The sequence below is a fragment of the Sus scrofa genome, chromosome 4 (genome assembly GCF_000003025.6).
Source record: "Sus scrofa isolate TJ Tabasco breed Duroc chromosome 4, Sscrofa11.1, whole genome shotgun sequence".
Classification (NCBI taxonomy): domain Eukaryota; kingdom Metazoa; phylum Chordata; class Mammalia; order Artiodactyla; family Suidae; genus Sus; species Sus scrofa.
This window is the reverse complement of record NC_010446.5, coordinates 68487181-68509271: the sequence shown is the minus strand read 5'-3', so window position 1 is coordinate 68509271 and position 22091 is coordinate 68487181. Positions and strand designations below refer to the sequence as shown.

Sequence of the window (22091 nt, the reverse complement as noted above, 5' to 3'; positions counted from 1 at the left end):
AAACCTGCTCTCAGTTTTAAAGATCTTGGGCTTAGAGATGGTCAGATCCAAGGAGATTGGCCTACACACAACACACACAAACCAAGCTTATTAGAATTTGGAAAACCAAAAAGCCAATAACTAGGCCAACTGGAAACATAATTATGGTTTAAACATGGACTCGGAGTAAAGGGAGTTGAATGGTACTGGAGATGCTTCAGCCACGCAACATAAATGCACAAGCCTGACGTCCAATGCAAGCTTTTCTCTCTAGGAAACAAAGACCCGATCTAGTATTTCCTTTTCTTGAACAGTAATGGATAATAGAGGACCTGGTGGGTACAGGTCTATGCCATGACTAGTAACCATTACAGGATTCCAGAGGACATAGAGATTCTTTATGGAAGAAGTGGTATTTCACCAATGTCTTAAGATTGCTTAGAGTTTGCAACTATGAACTGGGAGAAAGCATTCCAAACAGGGGAGAACATGAGCAAAGAAAGTGAGTGGTTTGATTTTGCTGGACCCAGGGTATGTGACAGAGGATATAGCAGGATAATATGAAGAAAAGCTGGAATCAGGTCATGGAGAGGCTTGAACGGTGGTTATGAAGTTTAAGTGTGATTCTTTGGGCAATGTGGAGTCATAGCAGAGACAAAGCATTGTACTTCAGGAGAATGAATTTGGCTGCAGTGAGTTGATCTGAAGAGGGGAATCCCAGATGCAGAGGCCACTGGGAGGCTTCAGAATCTTCATGGGAAGACTGACACTGGGACAATTGCAGTGTAGGTGATGCAGGAGATACAGAAGTGTTCTAATCAGGAGGGAACATGGTTTTCCCATACATACACCCGTGCGCGCGCGCACACACACACACACACACACACTCATTCCAAAGCAAAATATAAAACTATGAGTGATATAATCAATATGTAATTGGAAAACATCTATCCTAATTTCTATAAAATTCTGCCTTTATACAGAATAGAAGATTGACAAACCATCCACCCATTTTAGCCAATTTGATTGATTTGGGATGGTCTAAGTATCAAATATGGTAACAATGGGATTTTCAATGCATCAACACAGTGGGTATCTAAGGGAAAGCTTAAGGGAAAGGAAAAAAAAATATCCTACATAAATAAATTTTCTTTTCTCCTGAAAATTTCAGGTGATTTCTCCAGCTAGACACTCTTTCAGACACTTTCTAACATTAGCTAACCCAACTAACAGGAATGCTGCAGAAAACAGAAACAGGAACTTTGTGAGAAGTTTGATTACCTGTACGGCATCTTGGAGGAGAGGAAGAATGAAATGACCCAAGTCATCACCCGAACCCAAGAGGAGAAGCTGGAGCATGTCCGTGCTCTCATCAAAAAGTATTCTGACCATTTGGAGAACGTGTCAAAGCTGGTTGAGTCAGGAATACAGTTCATGGATGAGCCAGAAATGGCAGTGTTTCTGCAGGTAAGTATCCCTTTGGCCCCAAAGGAAACAAACCAAGACAGTGGGCGCTGGGGAATAGTTGTCAACCCATTTTCCTTATTTTCTATACATCTCATTTTGATCTATCTTCTCAACTAAAATATATGTGCTTATAGTTCCATCTATTTAAACTATTTCATAAGCATATATTGAAGGGGCCATGGCATTGCTTAAACATAAGAGGGTTCTGTTATAAAACAGCAGTTATTTACAGCATTGAGATCTTAAGCTATGAGAGGTTCAGCATCAGCAAAGGAAAGAATTAAATTTCAACATTGTCCTTGATGAAAAGGATTTAAGTAGGCTTGTCTTTTGCTTGCTTCCACAGAATGCCAAAACCCTGTTACAAAAGTAAGTACTTTTCATTTCATGAAAAAAAAGTATATCTTTCATTTTTACCCAAGGCTATCACACTTTACACAGTGACAAAAAGTGGCAACTGGTCTTTGTTGCAGAATTTCTGAAGCATCGAAGGCATTTCAGATGGAGAAAATAGAACATGGTTATGAGAATATGAATCACTTCACAGTCAACCTTAATAGAGAAGAAAAAATAATACGCGAAATTGATTTTTACAGAGGTTGGTTATTCTTGCGACCCATTTGGCCCAAATTGAAGGTGTGTGAGAGCGGCAGTGGGAGGAAAGGGGGCTTCAGGATCATCTCCACAATGGATGTTGACAACTTCACAAGGATCGTAATCCAATGTGAAACTCTGTTTTCATGACAGTGTCACAGTGTGTTGACAGTGTTTGTTTAATTTGCATATCACAGTATTTATTATAATTCTATTATTGGGCATTTAGCACTGGGTAGTCAAGTAATAATTGATGGTGATGACGATATCTCAACTGCAACCCTACACAAGGTGTTAACTATGATGATGTAAAGTCTCACCAGGTGCAAGGTTAAGGATGAGATAAAAATAAAACGTAGAAGACATTTGGGTTAGATCCTGTAGCACTTCCACTTAAACTTTAGAGGGCAAGAATAGTAATGGGTCAGATACTAAATCACAACCTGTAAATAATACCGAGGCTGTGTGATCACATGCACTCCAGGAGTATAAACACATCTCTACCATTTGCCCAGAAATCCTCCTCTTGGAAATTTATCCTGATGAAATACTTGCAAAGAGGAGACCACACAATGTCATGAACTTGTTGTCAGTGTCCACAGATGGAACTTTAGAAGCAAATCTTCAAGATGGATCTTTTTAAAAAATTATCTTATTTTGTCTGAGGAATTACTTTATTTGCCTAAGGAAATACTAAGATCAATGGCTTAGGGAAAGATTCACGGCATTAACTGGGGCAAAAGTCAGTATTCACTGAACAAGGAAGCTGAGAAATGAAACAAGACCAGAGTTTGTGTGTCTTCTGAGATAGAGAAGAGAATTGCATTTCCAATTAATTTGCAAAAGATAAATAAGTGACAATCCCAGCCCTCCAGGAGTTTGCAGACATGACAGAGTATGTTAAAAATGGGAGCAGGCTCCAGGGGTCAGGTGCATGGTACAGGGTGGTGGTGAGGACTGAGCTTTGTACCATGGAGGGGAGCAAGGAGGATGGTGATGGACCATTTTCCCAGTTGTCCTGTCCACGTATAACTAAGGTGCACTTGGGCCACTGTCAAGTGTCTGATGGAGAGGATTTCCCTAGCCCTGACCTTAATCTGAGCCGTAAATACTGGCCAGTAATGTTTTTCATGGCTGCAGTGGTGATTATGACGGTATGAAAAATGCATTACCTTACCAGAAGATGAAGATGAAGAAGAAGGAGAAGAAGGAGAGGGAGAAGGAGAAGGGGAAGAAGAGGGAGTAGAGGTGGAAGAGGTGGAAAGTGTCCGAACAGAGTCATCAGGAGGAGATGAAAGTCCGGAGAAGGGCTCGGAGCCCCAGGCTGCCCTGGAGGCACTTCCAGCTTCCTCTCCAGAGCCACCTTCAGCCCTGCCACCTGCTGCAGATGCCCCAGTGATACAGGTAACCAGTCCCAAGTTCCTTCTTACAGAACATGCAGGCAAGTCTCCTTGCAGAGCAGCCTGAACAATTTATTCTCCCCCAAGGGAAGGAAAACTCTGTGCCAGACATTCGTACGTGGAAGACAGAGGACTTCAGGCACGGCCATCACCATGTCAGGGAGAAAGTGCACTAGGTGACCCGGCAGGTTCTTTGTTGTTATAATAGTTGACAGGACTTTGTTTCACATGATTTTCCCACTAATGACACCCTCAAACGTGAGATAATCTTTGGAAACAGCGTGTGTGTGTAACATGTTAGTTCATAGAGAGCTGATGTCATGAGCATTGCCTCTGCTCTGAATACAGATATAGGGTAGAGGTTGACAACCTGAATTGGATATATTTTCAGAACTTGGAATTTTCTATAGATACTAAAGGAACTAAACAGAGAAACCCTGCTAGTTTAGGTCCCTGTTACTTACCCTGAAATACAGCTATCTTTTGTTCAGTGGCCAAAGAATGAAGCTTAGTTTTCTATGTGTCTGTCATTTGATGAGGTTATGTATTGACAGAATTGTTTGAAAAAATTTCTTAGGAAATTAGCTCATCCCAGACTGGCTGACTTTATGTTTCTAAGATGTCACTGTCTAGTTTTCAAGCCTCTGTACTACTGTGTAACACCTTCAGCAGACAGGTCCCAACCTGTTGTGTTTGTGGGCAATGAAAATGCATTCAAAAAAAAAAAAGGCAAAGCCCTGGTTTCAAAATAGATTGGTATCATCTATAGAAACAGAACCTCAGAGGGGGAACTCGGAGATGGCATTACATCCTCTGCTCTGTCTCCATAGGAAACCAGGCTCAGACACTATTTATAACTCCTAGAATCTTGAGATTCTGGGTATACCAATTGCATTGGATTTGAAAGAGATACAGTAACTAAATGTGAGTTAGGTTTGATCATTTTTAGGTTTTAGAAAAGAGGTTTTAGGGACCCACATGTAACATGAAAAAACAGTTCTGGTCAATAATTTTCCCTTTCTCCCATGCCTGAGATTTTATATGCAACCTTCATTTTTGGCTTCTGCTGTCTGCCTGCCCAGGCAACCATCTCATGAAAGACAAGCCCGGGAAAGAAGAGGTGGCCCTGGCCGATGCCACCAAGACTGAGGAGCGCTGTCTGCATTCCTGCCCTTAGTGCTGCAGAGGGTGGGGTGAACTGAAACCTGGGCTAAATCAGGCACACACAGAGCCATCGGTTTTCAAATCTGAGGGGAACTAAAATCAATGGCTTTTCTTTCCTTCTTCTCCTTTTTTACTTTTGAATTTATCTTCTTATTAAGGGGGAGGTGGTGCCCACTGGCTCTCAGCAGACCCCAGAGTCTGAAACTCCAGCCCCTGCAGCAACGGACACTGCGGATCCCTTGTTTTACCCTAGTTGGTATAAAGGCCAGACCCGGAAAGCCACCGCCAACCCACCTTCCACTGCAGGGAGCGAAGGTCTGGGGCACGTAGGGCCTTCAGGTTCTGAGGATGCGAATGTGCAGAAGGCAGAAGTGGCAGAAGCCGCAGCCAGTGAGAGGGCAGCGGTGAGTGGTAAGGAAACTAGTTCACCTGCAGCTACTTCTCAGGTTAGTGACCTGCTCTGCTGTCTGAATGCTCCCTTGCTGCCCAGGGTCCCGCTGGAATGACAGCAAGAAGGAAGGGCTTCTGAAGGGGCAGAGAGAACCCGGGGCCTTGGTAAAAACAGGAACAACCCAGTCTCCCACAGGGGCTGGTTTTTCCAAGGCTTCCATAAAACCAAAGAAACACAAATGTGACTTTCCTCTGCCCTCACGCCCAACTTCCCAGGGGTCGGGGTCAAGCCAGCCTGGCTCTTCAGCCTGCCCTGCCGTGGAAGCTGCTGTGCCTGCAGCGACTGCCTGCTGTCCCTGGGTCCCCTCCGCAAAGGCCACTTGCCTTGCTCAGCCTTTTCTGCATCCTTCCTGGGCTTTTAATCACCTGCTTTTGTGTTGCTCCCAACAACCCCCCAGGAGCACGTTTGTCTGCTCTGGAAAATAACCTGATTCATAGATTCCGGGCGTGTGCTGGTGACGGCTGGACAAAGATAGTCTTGGCTTAATTAAACCAGTGCTTCCCAAGCATGTGCTCTGGGAGCAGAAAAGCACAGGTTTCCCTCCATTGGATTTTTTTTTTTTTTTGAAAGGGTCATTTAATACACCGTTTTTTTCTTTTTATAATGCAAGTTTGAAGTCCATGTCTCCTTCCTAACACTGGCTTAGATGTATGCATGGCTCAAAGATTCCATAGAAGAAATCTTCTACAATTTCTTCCCCAGGAAGAATGTTCATGGTTACTCCATACCCATGAGTATTCTTAAATGACGTGTGGGCATGAGTGTTGCCCAGACACAGGGCTGTCAAAGACACATTCTCGAGTTCCGTGCTCCTGGGTCATGAGGTGATTGTAAACTTGAGCATTTTCTTGAAAATCATAAAATGACTTCTCTCTCGACCTTATCTGCTCAAGTGAACTTCAAGTTCCATGAGGTAATCCATAGAGATGATTTTTGGAAAATTCAAAGATGAACATGCTTTTGTGCTATATATTTATTTTCATGGGTGAAAAATGACAAAAATAAATGGTGTGAGGACACCTTTGGAGATGGTTTTTTGGTTTAAAAAAATGGCGTAGAAAGTTTTCTAGAAAACCGATGGGAACTTTATTTTTAGAAGGCTTATGGGATTCCTTTTATTTTTAGTGGAATTTGAGTCAGGAGGAGCTGTTTTCTGAAAACAGTAGTACAATACCCCCATCATAGGAGCACATAATAGGGCTCTAGACAAAAATGAAAAGTCCATCTAAATGATGTTGAAAATATTATTTGTGATCGTATCAGTGAAGCTTTCTTCTTGTTTTCTCACAGGAGTTAGCAATCTGCCTAGCACTTTTGGCTTTTCTTATACTTCACTACATCTGGCGTCAGATTCAGTGCTTGGTTTTTACTCTAATGGGTAGGAAATATTTTCTTTTCCCTTGACTAACCTCTCATGTAGCTTTTCCATAATGCTCCTCTTCTATAGGCCTGAGATGAGTTTCTCTCCACCTCTGAGGCTTAGCCATCTAAAAAGAACCCAGTTCCTAGGCAATGCTCATAGGAGAATCGACCCATCATCCAGTCCTGCATGGGGAGGGGGGGTGGATCCTGACTCAGCACAGGGGCACGGTGGGTGGCTCTTCAATAATCCAGTAGGAGTGGACCCTCCAGGATAGCCATTAGGGGAGGCCAGTTTCAAAAGGTGTCCATAGCGTCATGACAATTTGCTGCTCTTACGGTGGAGGAGGGGAGGGGCCAGCACGGGAAGCCTTCAGGAACATGCAGGGCCTCCATCAATTAAGTAGCCAGGGCCCAGGAGGTGGCCAGCTGAACCCTGTGGAGGACACTTGACCGGACTGGATGACAGTTCTCTCGAAAGCTTCAGACTCTATAGCATCTCTCCTGAGAGAGGGGAGCCCTGAGAGAAAGGTCCCCTGGGAGCAGCAGCAGCAGGGGCATGTCAGCCCGGTGACATCTAAATGAACAAGGAGCTGGAAGATCGGGGTTCAGCTACTGGCCAGAAAGAATTAGAACCAAAGAAGAGTCACGAGGCCAAGAAACAGCATCTTGTTTTTGATACGCTTTCTCATAGTCAAGCCTTTTCTTGATGACTGGGGGGAGGTTTGCTGAGGGACTGACAATTTACTCCTTTCATAGCCTTTTGAAAATTATCAACTTAAGGAGTCATATTAAAAGATTCAAGCCCCATGTACTTTGGAGTAAATGACCCTCTGGGACCTGAGGCCCAGCTCCCTGTGCCGGGAGCGCAGAAGCAGTCCAGAGTGACTGGTGCTGAAAGGGCTCAGTTATTTCTAGCTCGCTGACTTTTCCCTGGTTGACACTGAGTCTTCTGGAAGATCCCATCATAGTCCCTTTCTGCCTCATTAGCTGTCTGCCCAGCAGTGGCAGTGGGCTGCCAATGGGTCCCTGTCCTATATCTGTAGCTGTGTGTGAACAGCACCTGCCCCAGCATCTCCTAGTCAGCCAGAAACCCATGTACTCTAGAATGTTCTATGCATCCTTAGAGTTGGCTTGTGTGTATAACTCTTCCTCCTGTCATCAGTTGTGGTGCAGAGCAGGGAGAAGAAGTCTTGGCCATGGACTCAGGGGGGGCATATGGAGAGAGAGAAAACTCCATGCTTTATTAGAATATCTGAATAAATGTGGAGCTGAATAATTGTGTGAAGAGCTCAGTTTATAGTCTGAGAATTCAGGTTTGGGGCTTTGTTGCCACACATCCTTCTCTGAGGCTGCAGAGAAAGTCATGCTTCCTGTCTGTGTCCCCAGAGCCAAAGTCCTGAGGGCTGACGTGACATTCAGGGGCCAGTCCAGTGAGGGGGAGGGGGAGGCCAGGGGGAGGTGTGTGTGGCTGCAGTAGGTGCATGGACCTTCACTATTGCAAAGAACCTTGCTGGTGTGGTCCTTGGTGCTTGAGAAAGGATCTTTCACGTAGAGAAAGAAACCTGTTTGAGATCCCGGCCTGAAAGGGGATGTGGACAGATGGAGGGGGCCTCAGCCCAGCCTCAGACTCCCGGCCTCTGGGAATGTTCTGCCAACCGGATTCAGCTTCACTACCTCAGAGCCCAACTGGCCAGACTAACATTTGTCCAGGGCAAGGTCAGCTTGTTAGAGTTTCACACCCCATCATTACTCTTTCCCTGAACATTTAGGACATGATACAAAAGTTCTCAATTCACTGGTGGTCTTACCTCTCTTTATCATACAGTTCCATGTCAGGAAATGAGGCTGCCTTAGAATTTCAGAAGCATCTCAGGCTCACTTGCTAATCAGTAAACTCACTGCAGCCCCATCAGGGGAACTGCAAGCCCTTTAAGAAGGCAGATGCCTCCAGATGCTTCTCTCGGGGCCCTGCACACAGGGCAACCTGCCCTTGCTTTTTGCTGCCTACAATTTCTGATGCTGTATAATCTCTACTTTATCACATACCTTCTCTCTTCACCTAGTTCCATAGGCACATTATGTGTGAGAAGCTGGCCATGTTGAAAAACCAGACGTCAGCTCTCTGCACTGATGGTGAACACCATGATTCTGCCTTTTGTTAGATGGGGGGCACATCACTGCCTTCCCCACCTTCATCCCTGGGGAAAAAGGAATTTCTTAACGAGGTTTGAACTCAGCCCTGTATCACACTGTGCAGAGCCCCTGTACAGGAACTGGTCTTTACTGCAAAATCACCCTCTAAGTTCCCAGCTTCTAGACCATGCCTGTGGTATGCTCAGTCAATGCAGAGTTTGGTGGAAATAACATTTGACCTGCTTCATGTGTTTGAAATTTAAAAAAAATACAGGGCAATAATAAGAGGGAGAGGACCCTGAGAGACAGGTCAGCTGCCCTTGGACAGCAGTCTTGGGGAGCCCCCTTCCTGGGCCATCTCGTGGTCCAGTCTGCTTCCTCCTGCTCTTGTCTTCCTACACTGCTTACATGTAAAGCGTTAACCCAGGGACCACCCCCGCCTGGGACAACTGAGTATTTTATTGAGAAGTTGTGTGGCATTAGATTTTTCTAGAAGTGGGAGCAGCAACAGTGAAATCCCCTCCTTGTTCTCCTTCCTCCCTTCCTGGTGAGGGTTGGTGGCCTGTGGTGGAAAAATTTATCCAAACCATTTCATGAGAGCTGTTCGGGGATTTCCAAAGAAATGTCTCCCTATGTGGTAGATTAACTTGGCAGCTGCTCTGGCTGACACTTGAGCTGGACCACTGCAGTTGCCTCAAGGTCAGAGGACCCCAGCCCCAACACACACACACACACACACACACACACACACACACACACACACACACACACACACACACACACCAGCAGAGAGCTAATGGCTTTGGAGATGGGGTTGTTGACATTAAAATCTCTGGCATTTCTGCCCCTGTGAAGAACCACTGCTCATATATTTCACCAGAGCATGAAGCTATAGTTGTAAGAGGCCCTAAAAGCTTTTACCATATCGCAGCTATTGGCAGTTGCAAGAATAGAATATTCACTTTTCATTTTCATATTCTATTCTTCAAGCCTGAAAATAGACAAATGAGCTGGATGGAAACCCTGCTAAGGCTCGGGGCTCAGGAAAGATCAGTGGAATTAGGAGAAAGGACTTGGGCTCTTGTCCTACGGCCTGTGCATCTGATTCTGGGCATTTAATTTCTTTGAGCCTCAGTTTTCTCACCAGGAAAACAAAGCAACTACTCAATGAAAGGATTTATTTATTTATACAACATTAAAGAGTGAAAAGGCTGGTGCTAAGAATTTTACACATTGTTGCAGGATGTTTTCTTTGGGAGCATTATGGACCTGAGCCGGAGACAAATCACTCTGGGCAGCAGTAATAGTAGATTCTTCCTGAAAGAAATAGCCCATTGCATTTCTCAAAACGTATCTCTTGCCTTGAAGTGCTTACATAAATCCCTACTTCCCAAACTGTTTCCAAAATCAACTCCTAGACACCGTTTAGCTGAATATTTGCACAGCTGCAACTACCCTTTTAGATGCCATAAACCCCATAAAATCCATGTCTGAGGTCCACCTAAAAGGTACTTAGAGACCTCATTGCCCTGTAGAGCAAAGACTTAGGATGTACACCATAGTCACAGGATTTTGGACGAATGAAGAGATGAAAAAAGTGATTTTTAAACTATGTTAAGTGTAAGGTTCAATACGTTTTCACAAACATGTAGCATTGTATAGCCACTGCTTCAGTTAAGCTGCAGAGTGTTTCCATCACTCCAGAAAGTTCCCTCACCTGCCTTTGCAGTTAACCTACTTCCTGCATCCTAGCTGCTGTTTTGCTTGTCATAGTTTTGCCAGTTCTAGAAGTTTGTATAAATGAAAACATCCAATATATAGACTTTTGTGTCTGGCATTTTTCACTTCACATCATGCTCTTAAGAGTCATCTGGCTGGTTGGTTGCATGTATGAGTAGCTCTTTTTTTTTTTTTTTTTTTTTTTGTTTGTTTGTTTTTTAATTCCTGAGCAGTAATCTATTGTTAAGGGGATTTTCCAGATTTTTTTTTTTTTTGGTTGATTTCTGGCTTGATTCCATTGTGAAATTGTGGAGAGTAATATTCATTATATTATTCCGGTCCTTTTAAACGTATTAAGATTTCTTTTATGGCCTCAAATATGAGCTAGCTTGGTGAATGTTCCGTGTACAGTTGAAAGCATTGTGTTTTCTGTTGTTGTTGTTTGGTGGAGTGTTCTATAAATGTCCATCAGCTCAGAGAGTGCTGTTCGGGTTCACTCTATCCTTCCCAATTTCCTGTTTACTTGCTTTATCAATTGCTGAGAGAGGAATTTTGATATCTCTGACCATAACTGTGGATTTGTCTATTTATGCTTGCAGTTCTATCAGTTTTGCCTCGTATATTTTGAACCTCTGTTTAGGTGCATATATTAACATTGTTATATTTATCCCAAGATGAGTGTTAAAAAAATAACTCTTTTTGCAGCTGCCTATCGGGATGGATGTAGAGAGGGTCCTCACTCACATATATTCTTTTTTAAGGTAGGGTAGAAAAGTTGAGGAGAGCCGGAAGGAGGAAGGTGCCAACAGTCCTAAGGAATCCAATGGCTGGCAGACCTCAAATCCAACACACCTGCCTCCCCTCCTCCCTTAGCCACATGCAGGGCCAAGCGTCCCCAGGGCCAGGATGGCTGAGCTGCCTGATTCTTTTAAGTGACTAGGCTGAACTTTACAATCTGATGATGAGTTTTCACCAGTCTGTGGGGACCTGTTTTTACTTTAGATGGAAACTGCTTTATGAGCTAATATGTCTGTGCATTTTAATGGCATGCCTATGCCCTGGTCCTGTCTACACCAGTTTCTGTGGGACCACAGGGGCCACCCTGTCATGGGCCATGGGCATCCAGCACTGGACTCGTCCTCTTGGCTGAGAAGGACTGGTCCCAACCCAAGGATTGACGAGAAGGTGCAAATGGTCCCTCCTCCTGTCCTGAGTGTTCCTGGCTCCTTCTTAGCAAACACAACATGAGCTCAGAGACAGAACATCATATCGTGAGAGACAGAACGTCAGGAACAATGTGAGTTACCCACACCTTTGAGCTCTTCACTCTTAAACAGTGAAAAGGATGTGTGGAGGCCAAGGCCAGTGTGGAGGCCAAGGCCAGTGTGGAAAAGGATCTCCAAGGAAAACCAGTCCATGGCCATCCTAGTCCCCAACCCAGGCTCTGTAAACATCCAGTGAGGTTATAAAGGTGCTCCCAGGAGGAAATAAAAAACATTTCTTAGAAGAAAGAAGGAAGGAAAGAAGGAAGAGAGAGAGACTACAGGGCACTAGCCAAGATTCTTTTTTCTTTTAAGGCCCAGAGTTTATTTCCTAGACTCTCAGAAACCAATCAATACACATGTCCCCAGACCTGAGACCTTATTAAATTTCTCTTCATCCCAAGATTCAGTCCTCTTGAAAATAATCATATTTTCTTAAACTGGAATGAACAATAGCCAATATTCCAAGGAGAAGCAGGTCCCCCAAGTTGTCACATGCAAGAAGATAAAATCATTTTCATGCAAATGACCTCTGAGATCAAATCATTCACTCAGATTTCAAGGGCAAATATCAACTCCATCTGCCACTAGATACTGAGTGGTGAGAGATGCCTGAGGCCATAGGCTGGGAACGCTTCTTTTCTAAGCAAGATTAATTTCACAAAGTATCACAGAAGATTTTAAAAAATAAAGCAGGAGACCAAGAATATGATTTCCCATGAGTGTGACTGTAGGTCCTGTGTTCTTTAAAACAATCTATTTAATTTTCCAAAACACACTGAAATGAATGAAAATTTAACTATGTTCTCTAAACTTAATTGAAGGATTCAGGGTGTCAAATTATTTTCAAACAGAAATTCTTACTGAGAGCAATTGCTTGTGTTTTACAAATTAGGAGATTCAAGCTTATGAATCAAATCGCTGATAAGCCAGGCGCCCTGACTGTGCTGGAATTTCACTTGGTAAAAATAGAGAGAAAACTGATCAGCACTCAAGACTGGCCTACTTTTACTGCATAATATTGTCTAGGACTTAATAGTCCTGGAAATTACAAGAAGTTCTGATAATAAAATACAGGAATTTATACCTAGAAAAAATGTTTGGAGAAAGTAAGGTTTTTATTTAAAGAAGTACGTTTTGGTAAGACCATCATATTAACATTATTGATGCTTTTTCATTTGTATCCTGCAATTGCAATTTTCTCTTTCCGGGATTTTTTTTTTTTTTTTTTTCCTGCTGGGAAAGTGACATCCTAATCCTGTCAATTTGGGGGCTTTTCTAGAAGGGCAAACAAAATCTAGACTAAAACTCTAGGCTATATTTCTCAGGATCAAATAGCTTCCTTAGTAAAAGTCACTTTAATAAGAAGCTAAAATGGATATATCCATTTTAAAGAGGGAAATGCAATATAAATTGTGTGTGAGCAGTGTAATGAATTCATTTCCCCTGGCAACCTGTGCCTACAGCGCTACAATTCCGTGAAAACAGTAACGCCGGCACCGGCAGAGCTCTCTGGGGGAGTTGTTATGACACAGCTAGTTGAGTTTTGCTTCCTGTGTTTTTTAAAAATGTTTATTATTCTGATTTAACCTAAGACCCCTGTTAGCATTGTACATCCTGTGGACTTTTTTTCTGTCTTTATTTACGCATCTCAGCGATTTCCGTGGGATGCCTTTTCTCCACTGCAATCCACAAAGCAAAGAACTACTCTACACCGTGTTAATGCCCCTGAAAAACCAGCGCGGGGTGGCAATGGCTGTAGCTAAGGTGTGGGTGTGCGCAGAGTCTGTCTTTCTAGAGATGTTCTCATTGAAACCTCACAACAGTCCTGCACACTGGTTGTTCAACTTCCCATTTTTGAGAGGAAGATCATGGAGGGTGAGTGACTTGCTGCAGATCATAGAGCAGCTGGGAGCTCGGTGCCTGGCAGCCCCCTTGCCCACCACCGTGGAGCGCATGCGTGCAGTAGGATGGAGGCTGTGCCAGCATCTAGGACTTACTGGGTTGATGTGACTAAAGCAAAAACAGTGTGACCGTGGGCTCCCCGGCATTGACCCACCACTTGTGATTCACTGGCACACAGAGGTCATTTCCAAGCCTCCGCAGCTGCAGCCGTGTGCCTGTCCATTGCAAATGAGAGCGCCTTGGCTGCCGCCCACCCTGCGGCCCGCTCGCCTCCCTCTCTGACTTCCGGTGCTGGTGCTGGAGTCAGCCTGTCGCCTGAGCATCATCTGCTCAGCGGCACTCGCGGCCTCTTTTCTCTTTGGGTTTGTGGTCTTCGCACTTTATCCTTAGGGTTCCTTTGAGCCAGTTTCTCAAGTGCCCCATGTTGAGACAACCATAAACTGGGCCTGGCATCGGCCCCCCGTGACTCCTGAGGAAAACCTGTTCCCTTAACACAAGGCAAAGAAGTCCTGTCTGTGAGGAATTAATGACCTATTTAGCAGCGCTGTGGGATTCAGCGCTCCTTTCAGAGAGCCTGGGGACACACAAGCTCTGTACTGGACACAGTGTCAGGTCCAAGCCTGAGAAGAAGGCTGGCTCTAGGATAGGTTTTTGCTTCTCCTTCCTGCTCCCCACCCCGACCCCATCAATTCCTAGGCAGATCAAAGGGAATACACCACCCATCTTCCTCCAGGTTAAAAAAGTGAGTGAACTTAATTTCTTCTCATTTCATAGGCTTGGTTTCTGATTGCCCCTTACTTAGTATGAGGGAAGCAGCTAATGGCAACGAGACCCCCAAACCAGCTCCCTTCACCCATTCTTCCCCTCCCCCAGTGCATACAGCCAGAAATTCTCCCAAGGGGGGAAAATGCTTTAGTGACTCTTCCTTCCAGGGCTCATTGCTGGGAGGCGGGGGGTGGGGGTGGGGTGGGGGTGTACCTCTTTTCTTCTCCTCTAGCATTCATGGAGAGCCCAGGCTGTGTTTTCACAGCTCTGTGCTGTGTCCCTAACGTACCCTGGTTGCTCTGCCACTGAGCAGAGATGACCGCATTCCTATGAAAGAAATGCCTGTGATAGATCCGCCCAACTGAGTTTCCAGGGCTAAGACCCTTGGCTGTGAGTCACAGACCATGCCCCAGTCACTTCTCAGGCATCAGGGACTGGCCCAGGCTCTTGGCCATACTCTCTCTTCCAGTCTGGAATCCATAACGCTTAAGCTATCCGAGGGGCTGAGGTTCAGGAACGCTAGGTAGGGAGCAGGCCAATGCTTGGAGGTTAGTCTCCCTGAATAAACATTCTAAACATGACCTCAGCATTCCTATTCACACCTGTTGCCAGCATCTGGCTTTGATTCTCTGACACTGCCCAGCAGGTGCAGCACAGATGCTGGTGGTTGCCCACTCAGCAGCTTCAAGGCCAGCCTCACCGCTTCTCCCCACATTCCTTTAATGCAAACACACTGTGTTGTAGATGGGCAAGGGTTCTTTTAGATTGACCTAGAAAGACTGGCCTTTAACATGCAGTGGTAACCAGATCCTTCTGTCAGGTTGCATGTGTGACTGGTATTCATGGTGGCAGAGAGGAGGGGAGGCCTAAGTGTGGGGCCTGGACATAAAGTTTCTCACTGCCTCTAGCATCCCCTCCCACGCCTGGCACAGAGGCTAACATGCCCACAATTGCCCTCCCTCAGGATATGGCATGGCCATTTCTAGGGAAAATGTTGTCTGGCAGGGTGGACATTAAGCTGTCATCATCCATTTGTGTCTTAGTTGCAGTTCAGGTGAGCAGATCAATTACTCTCTCTTGGATAAGCCTGAGGGACTGGAATGTGGGACAGGTGACTTTTGGATCAGAATCATGGGTGGCGTAGAGAATGATCATTTGGGTTAGGGCTAAGCTGGCACCTAAGGAGGCCCCAGGAAGCTTAGAGGCAGCCCGAGGGCACGACGTGTTACTCATCAGAATGACCTGGCAGAGCTCACTCTTTTATTGGGGGCCAGCAAAAAATAATTGCTCTCATAAATGTAGCTACCCTGACTTATGCCAGAGTGGAGAGCAGGAAAGCATCTGCTGTGTTTTGTTCAGTCAATGAATCAAGTGGGCCAAGCTGTATTTAGTTAAGGGAGCTCCTGGGATTGTCCCCAAGCCCAAACAATAGTGTTTCCTCCACAACTGCACCTATGCTAAGCGCCCAGGGGCTCAGTTAAAACTGAGGGCAGTTTCACTGCTTTGATTGCAGGGATTCTGCCACAAGAAGCATGTTGGCTTTAAAAAAAAAAAAAAAATCATCGGATTTAGCATAAAAATCAAGCCAAACAGTCTGTTGAGAACTTTACTCTCTTTACCTTGACACTTTCCTACTAAAAACTAGTCTTCTGTTAAGAGTAACAAGTTTACGTGCCTTTAGAGACCCAGGAGGTAGCATGAATGCGAAAACAGGCCAGGGGAAAGAAAAATGTCGATAGAGGCAGAAAGACACCTTATCATTTGCTTTCCTCTTAACTTTCTCTGAGCATAGCAGCTGTATGAGCCCAGTGACAAATGGTCCCTGAAACGGGCCCTGCAGCAGAGGAGACAAAAGGGAGTGACAGGCACCATGGAAAGTGGGGGATGGGGGTGGGGGGCTCCCAGCCCCAGCTGCTCAGCCGTCCCTGCAGGTCCCGGGTTGCTCAAGTTGTGCTTTGTCAAGAGGGCCTGCAAATCCAGATTTTAAATGGGAAATCTCCTAATTATAAAAATTGCAGTAAAAACACATACCATCAAAATGACCATAGTAAGCATTTTTAAGTGCAGCAGCATTAAGTAAATTCTCACTATTATGTGATGGACCAGAACTTTTTCATCTTGCAAAACTGAAACTCTATACCCATTAAACAACGTCTTCACCTTGCCTCCTCCCTCCAGTGCCTGGCAACCATCATTCTACTCTCTCTTTCTATGAATTTGCTGCCTCTAGTTACCTCATCTAAGTAGAGGTATTTATCTTCTTGTGACTGGTTTATTTCACTGAGCGTAATATCCTCAAGGTTCATCCAGGTTGTAGCATTTATCAGAATTTTCTTCCTTGTTAAATGGAATAATATCCCATTATATGTATATACTGCACTTTATCTACCCACCGATAGGTAGATTCTTGCGTTGTTCCCCCCTCATAGCTACTGTGAATAGCGCTGCTTTTATCATGGATGTTCAGATATCTGTGTGAGTTCCTGTTTTTGGTTCTTTGAGGGTTTTATACAGAAATGGAATTGCTGGATCATATGATAATTCTATGTTTAATTTTCTAAGGAACTGCTATGCTCTTTTACACCATTTCACATTCCCACCAACAGTGCACAAAAACTTCTATTTCTCCACTTCCTTGCTTCTCAATTTTTAATGTTTGCAACTAATTCAAGTCTTTTTCAAAATTCCATGTGCAATTCAGGCCAAGCAAACACTGGCCATAACCCAGAACTGTCCTGTACCCAGAGACAGATATCCACAAGCCCCTGGCAGAATGCATACTCCTAATCCCATCAGCAGGAAATGGTACGAGGCAACATAACGTGCCCAGACGATGCCTGCACTTCCCTCAGCCCTGAGCAGAAGCACCTCTCACCACCCTGCTCTTTTGTGCAAGGAAAAGATCCCCTAGGTCCATAATCTGACATTAATTTTTTTTTCCTTTCAAAGGACATTTAATAGTAACAGGGAAGAAATCACGGAAAATAAAAGAAGTTGTGTTTCTGAGTGAGTCTGGTTCATGAATACTCAGAATTTCTAGTCAAATTCATTTGAGGAAAAGATTCTTTTCTTTAAGCACTGGTGTATCACTCATTCCTGGTGGTCTTCTCTGCATCTTGACTGAGCCGAGTCTCACAGTCAAGATGGAAAATTCTGCTTCCTTGTTCCACTTCATGGTTGTATTTTATGACTAAAACTCCTATTTCTCAAATTATCTGAAGCCCTAAGCCAATAGAGCAGTGTTAAATGATGGTTGTAAGTTTGTTCATTGTTTCATCACCTGAGGAAAATGTGTAAAACTTAGAAATGGTACAGGACTAACAGTCCTTTCTTCCCCTTTACACACACCTCAGCCTGAACTGGAATGCAGGGCTAATTCAAAAGCAGGTAGAAGAGCTAAGTGCGCATTTTTCTCTGTCCTTTGTCAGCTTCATGGGACATCATTATTCCCCCCAAAACAGCACTTCCTGTGATGAAGGAGAGCCAGCATTTGGAAACTATTTAAAGGGTTACATATGCACAATTCCACTCGGGGAAGGCTGTCTGCTTATGATTTAATGGACTCTGTGTATAGAAAAGTTTCGAAATTTTTGACTCATTCTTCCTTTATGAGAGAGCCACATGGCCACAAAGAAAGTCAGGCCACTTGAAGATACACTGGACTGGGTGATGGATAACCATGGTTACACCATGCCAAAGGAACTAAAACATATAAATGATGTCTGATTCTGGAGAGATGAGCTTCGAAAATACAACTGTCTCTCTTTACTAGGGGCGGGGCTATTGTATATTGTTCCTCATTAACAGTCCCCTGCTGATTCTGCATAGCACAGGAACCTCTTCACTAATTTTTTTTTTTTTTGTCTTTTGTCTTTTTAGGGCCCAACCCTCAGCATATGGAGGTTCCCAGGCTAGGGGTCTAATCAGAGCTGTAGCTGCTGGCCTATGCCACAGCCACAGCAAATGCAGGACCCGAGCCACGTCTGCAACCTACACCAGAGCTCACAGCAACGCCAGATCCTTAACCCACTGAGTGAGGGCCAGGGATTGAACCTGCAACCTCATGGTTCCTAGTTGGGTTTTAACCACTGAGCCGTGACAGGAACTCCCTCTTTACTAATTTGAGAGAGGAGAGGGGAAGGGAGGAAGAGCAGAGAGAGGGAGGAAAGGGACATTTATGAAGCATTTAATATAAATGAAGCATGTGAAAAGTGCCTTAGATGTATTACTCTATTCATTCAGTCCTTAAACAATCTTGTAACATAAGATGTCATCTCTGTTTTACAAAAGAGAAAACTAAGGCTCAGAGAGGTTAAGTAGCTAGTCCGAGTTATACAGCTAATAAGTTGTTAGGCTGGGATTCAAAACCAGGCTAAGCCACTTTGCATAAAACGTCCCTGCTGAGAGGGTTAGGGGGTCCTCAGGTTTAAACCATCAACAAGACCAAGGAAACGGTGTAGTCACCTACAGATACCCAGGATAATCTCTTTCTTGCCCCCTCCCCCGCCAACTCTGGCACCAGCCTTTCTTCTCTGAAGGCCAGCATTGGTCCATATTGTTTGGGAAATCAATCTAATAATTGACTGAAAACATGAGGGTGTAAAAGTAACAAACACAAACTATTTAATATCAAGTTTTGAAGGCTGTAGGGTTTTAACAGCTAAAACATTTAAAATGGAAGATAGATTTTAATCTCGAGTATAAAAAGCACAGAAATATATACAGATTCCAAAAGCAGTCCCAAACGGTTTGTAAGCCACCAGCAGTGTCACAAAGATTCTATCCCTGTGCAGAAAATACTTTACCCAACTAGTTTCACTCCTTAGATATTTCAGAACAAATGTCATGGAAATTTTCTCTAGGTTAGAAATTGCCTTCAAGGCAAAGGAGAGACAAAATGAACTTTGCTGGTCCATTCTTCTAGGCAGAGTTCGGCAGAGTTCACTATTCACCCAACAGAATGGTTAGAAAAGTACTTTACACATCAATGATATGCCCAGATTACTTGTGCTTTTTTAGGATTCATGAGAGCAAGGTGACTGGGATGGGGAAGAGAAGAGCTAGTCATGTGTGCCTAAATAGGCACAGGGTTCTGTCGGGATGATATTTACCCAACCTCAACTTCAAGGACATTGACGTAGCTAACCCATCACCAACAGAATCTACTAACAACTTTTCCAAAAAAGCCCGATCACACTTGATGTCTCAACTATGCCTTTATAGAAAACCATATGCTTAAATTTTATTCTACCATAGCTAGTATGATTCCATGGCCCTTCTTAACTTTCTGTCAGGGAGCAACATGGCAGAGGGATGTATAATCCTAAAGCCATAGGACTTAGGATAATTTTATTGAACTTGAAACATTATCTCAAATAGGTATTTAGGGTAAAATCTGGTAAAGTGCAGGAAAACCATTCATTTTTCTTTTTCTTTTTCCCCCCATTTATATAATTTTTTCCCCATTATAGCTGGTTTACAGTGTTCTGTCAATTTTCTACTGTACAGCATAGTGACCCAGTTACACATACATGTATAGATTCTTTTTTCTCACATTATCATGCTCTGTCATAAGTGACTAGATATAGTTCCCAATGCTACACAGCAGGATCTCATTGCTCATCCATTCCAAAGGCACTAGGCTGCATCTATTAACCCCAAGTTCCCAATCCATCCTGCTCCCTTCCCCTCCCCCTTGGCGACCATAAGTCTATTCTCCAAGTCCATGATTTTCTTTTCAAGCACTCGTTTTTCATTGGAACTATTCTGCGTGGCCACAAAGAACATACTCACCAAAGTTCTGCTTTGCCTGTGCTAGGAGTATCCACTCACACGGCAGCTTCATAAGGTCACCCGGGGCTTCTGGGTTGAATGCATGTGCCTACCTCATTGCTTTGATATCAGTGGCATTCTAATCCAGTGGGATAACTTTACCAGTGAGGTCATCAGAATATGTTAGTCTGTGTTTGGTAGTTCTCCTATAAAGGATTATGTTTGTCATGGTACCTTCAGTGTAAGGAATTTGAGTTTTTACATCAAATCACATTTCAACAAGACTTCTCTAGGATTGTCCCTCACTCCACTAAGTTACTATTTTTTACACGCAAAGCATCATAGAAACATTTCACTTATGAGATGAGATTGATCAATTACCTCCCAATCATAACATATTTGTCTGGAATCTATAAAAGACAGCTATCTGTTTAGAAATATTTGTAGTATTAGATTTTATTGCCTAGAGAAAAAAGTCCCTTTATTCATAGTTTGCTCAAAACTAAGCCTGTGGTTTTGTAAAAATTACATATATATCAATATAAATTTACATAAAGTTACAAAATTACATATATATATACATACGCATACATATTTTCACATCTTGGTAAAAAATTTCTACTTTAGCACTTTAGCAGTTGAGCGATTATGTCATGTGACATAGTAAAGTCATTTAAATTAGGATTTTTACCCATTTCACAGACTTTTCTAAACACAAATTCCATTAATTGTAATGTCATTTTCATCTCAGTAAAGCCTGTACAAGTGGACTTAAAAAGAAGTAGAATAGCCTGAACTCTTCCCCAAGAACTTTCCTCTACTGCATGCCTTATGGTAGCCCCTCTTTAGATTATGAGTGGGATTCCTTTCATGGCTCTTGGCCAGAGCCAAGATAACCTGAGCTTGCTTTCCATCCCTAATAATAATTATGTCCCATGTCATTATTATTATCCTTTCTCCTCAGTAGAAAAGTGACTGGACCAATTCACAAAAGACTAGGCTCTTCTTCCTGTGACACAGCTTTGCTTCTGTTGCAGATCGGAGTTGAGGACCGGCCCCTCCAGGGCCAGGCTGCAGCTGCGGGGAGTGGGAATGGAGCTGATTCTGAGCCAGCTCGACATGTCTTCTCCTTTTCCTGGTTGAACTCCCTGAATGAATGAAGTTCATTCCAACTGCTGCCCCTCTGTCTGCCTGGCTGAGATGCACACAGGCAGCAGGGAACCAAGATGAAAATAATATCATGCCGATGATGAAAGGGACCTCTGAACAGGATTTCTATAAAAGATACCTTTTAATTCCAGATGACTTATCTAACACAGTGAGGGAAAACCATGCTTTGAGAAAATAGTTGCAGAAGGCATTAGGAAAAAAAGGGGAACTTGATCTTATGCAAATCTTTATCGTGTGGGAAACATTACAAAGGGTGTGTAGGTGTGGTATGTGTGTGTGTGCGTGTCAGTAAAAGTGGCAAGTGTTGAAAAAAGTCGGCACTACACTCTTGTCTCTGATAGGCGCTGCCTTTGTTATGATAGCATAGTAGCTCTTATTCTCTTTCCTCATCAACAAGGCAGGTGGTCAGTAAAATTCAGTGTTAATTCAGAAATGACCGATTTATCAATATATGGACAAAAGGTAAATCATCGACCAAAGGCATGAGACGCTTCACAAAGCTTTCCTCCTTGTGAGATGTCGCTGGATGGATACCTGGAAATGTTCTTTGACTCTGGTGCCACATTCTTGGTCCAGAAAGCTAAAGGCCTAGGACATTTCTTGTGCCATTTTTCTAATCTTAGTTTGAGATATGTAGATGTCAAGCACTTTAACTGTAAAAGACTTTTCAACAGGAACTGTCTACTTTCTACCGAGGCACCAATTTGCTGAGCTGTAGAACAACGGCATGTATTTAAATATATATGTGCATATAATACACACTATATGCATATATATATGTATTTAAATCATGCTTTATTTGTCCCACCATAGTGCCTCCTTCAAAACATACGTATTACTCTGTATGAACTCTTAAATAAATGTTGTTTTTAACAACTTAGTCTAACAATGATTTTATGTGTTTCATATCATCTTATTATTACTCCATTAGTCAAGTGTATTTAAAGA

General features: G+C 43.5%; 1 protein-coding gene across 8 annotated transcripts in view; it reads left to right on the top strand.

Moving 5' to 3' along the window:
- TRIM55 (tripartite motif containing 55) overlaps positions 1 to 22023 on the top strand; it is a 43679-nt gene extending 21656 nt beyond the window's left edge. For 2 of the 8 annotated variants that reach the window (XM_021088506.1, XM_021088509.1), the window contains exons 5-11: positions 1213 to 1446; positions 1793 to 1815; positions 1920 to 2044; positions 3221 to 3444; positions 4763 to 5015; positions 6346 to 6433; positions 21011 to 22023. In XM_021088506.1, the coding sequence (XP_020944165.1) occupies positions 1213 to 1446; positions 1793 to 1815; positions 1920 to 2044; positions 3221 to 3444; positions 4763 to 5015; positions 6346 to 6433; positions 21011 to 21116 (1053 nt within the window). In that variant the 3' untranslated portion in view covers positions 21117 to 22023. 8 annotated transcript variants of the gene reach the window in all.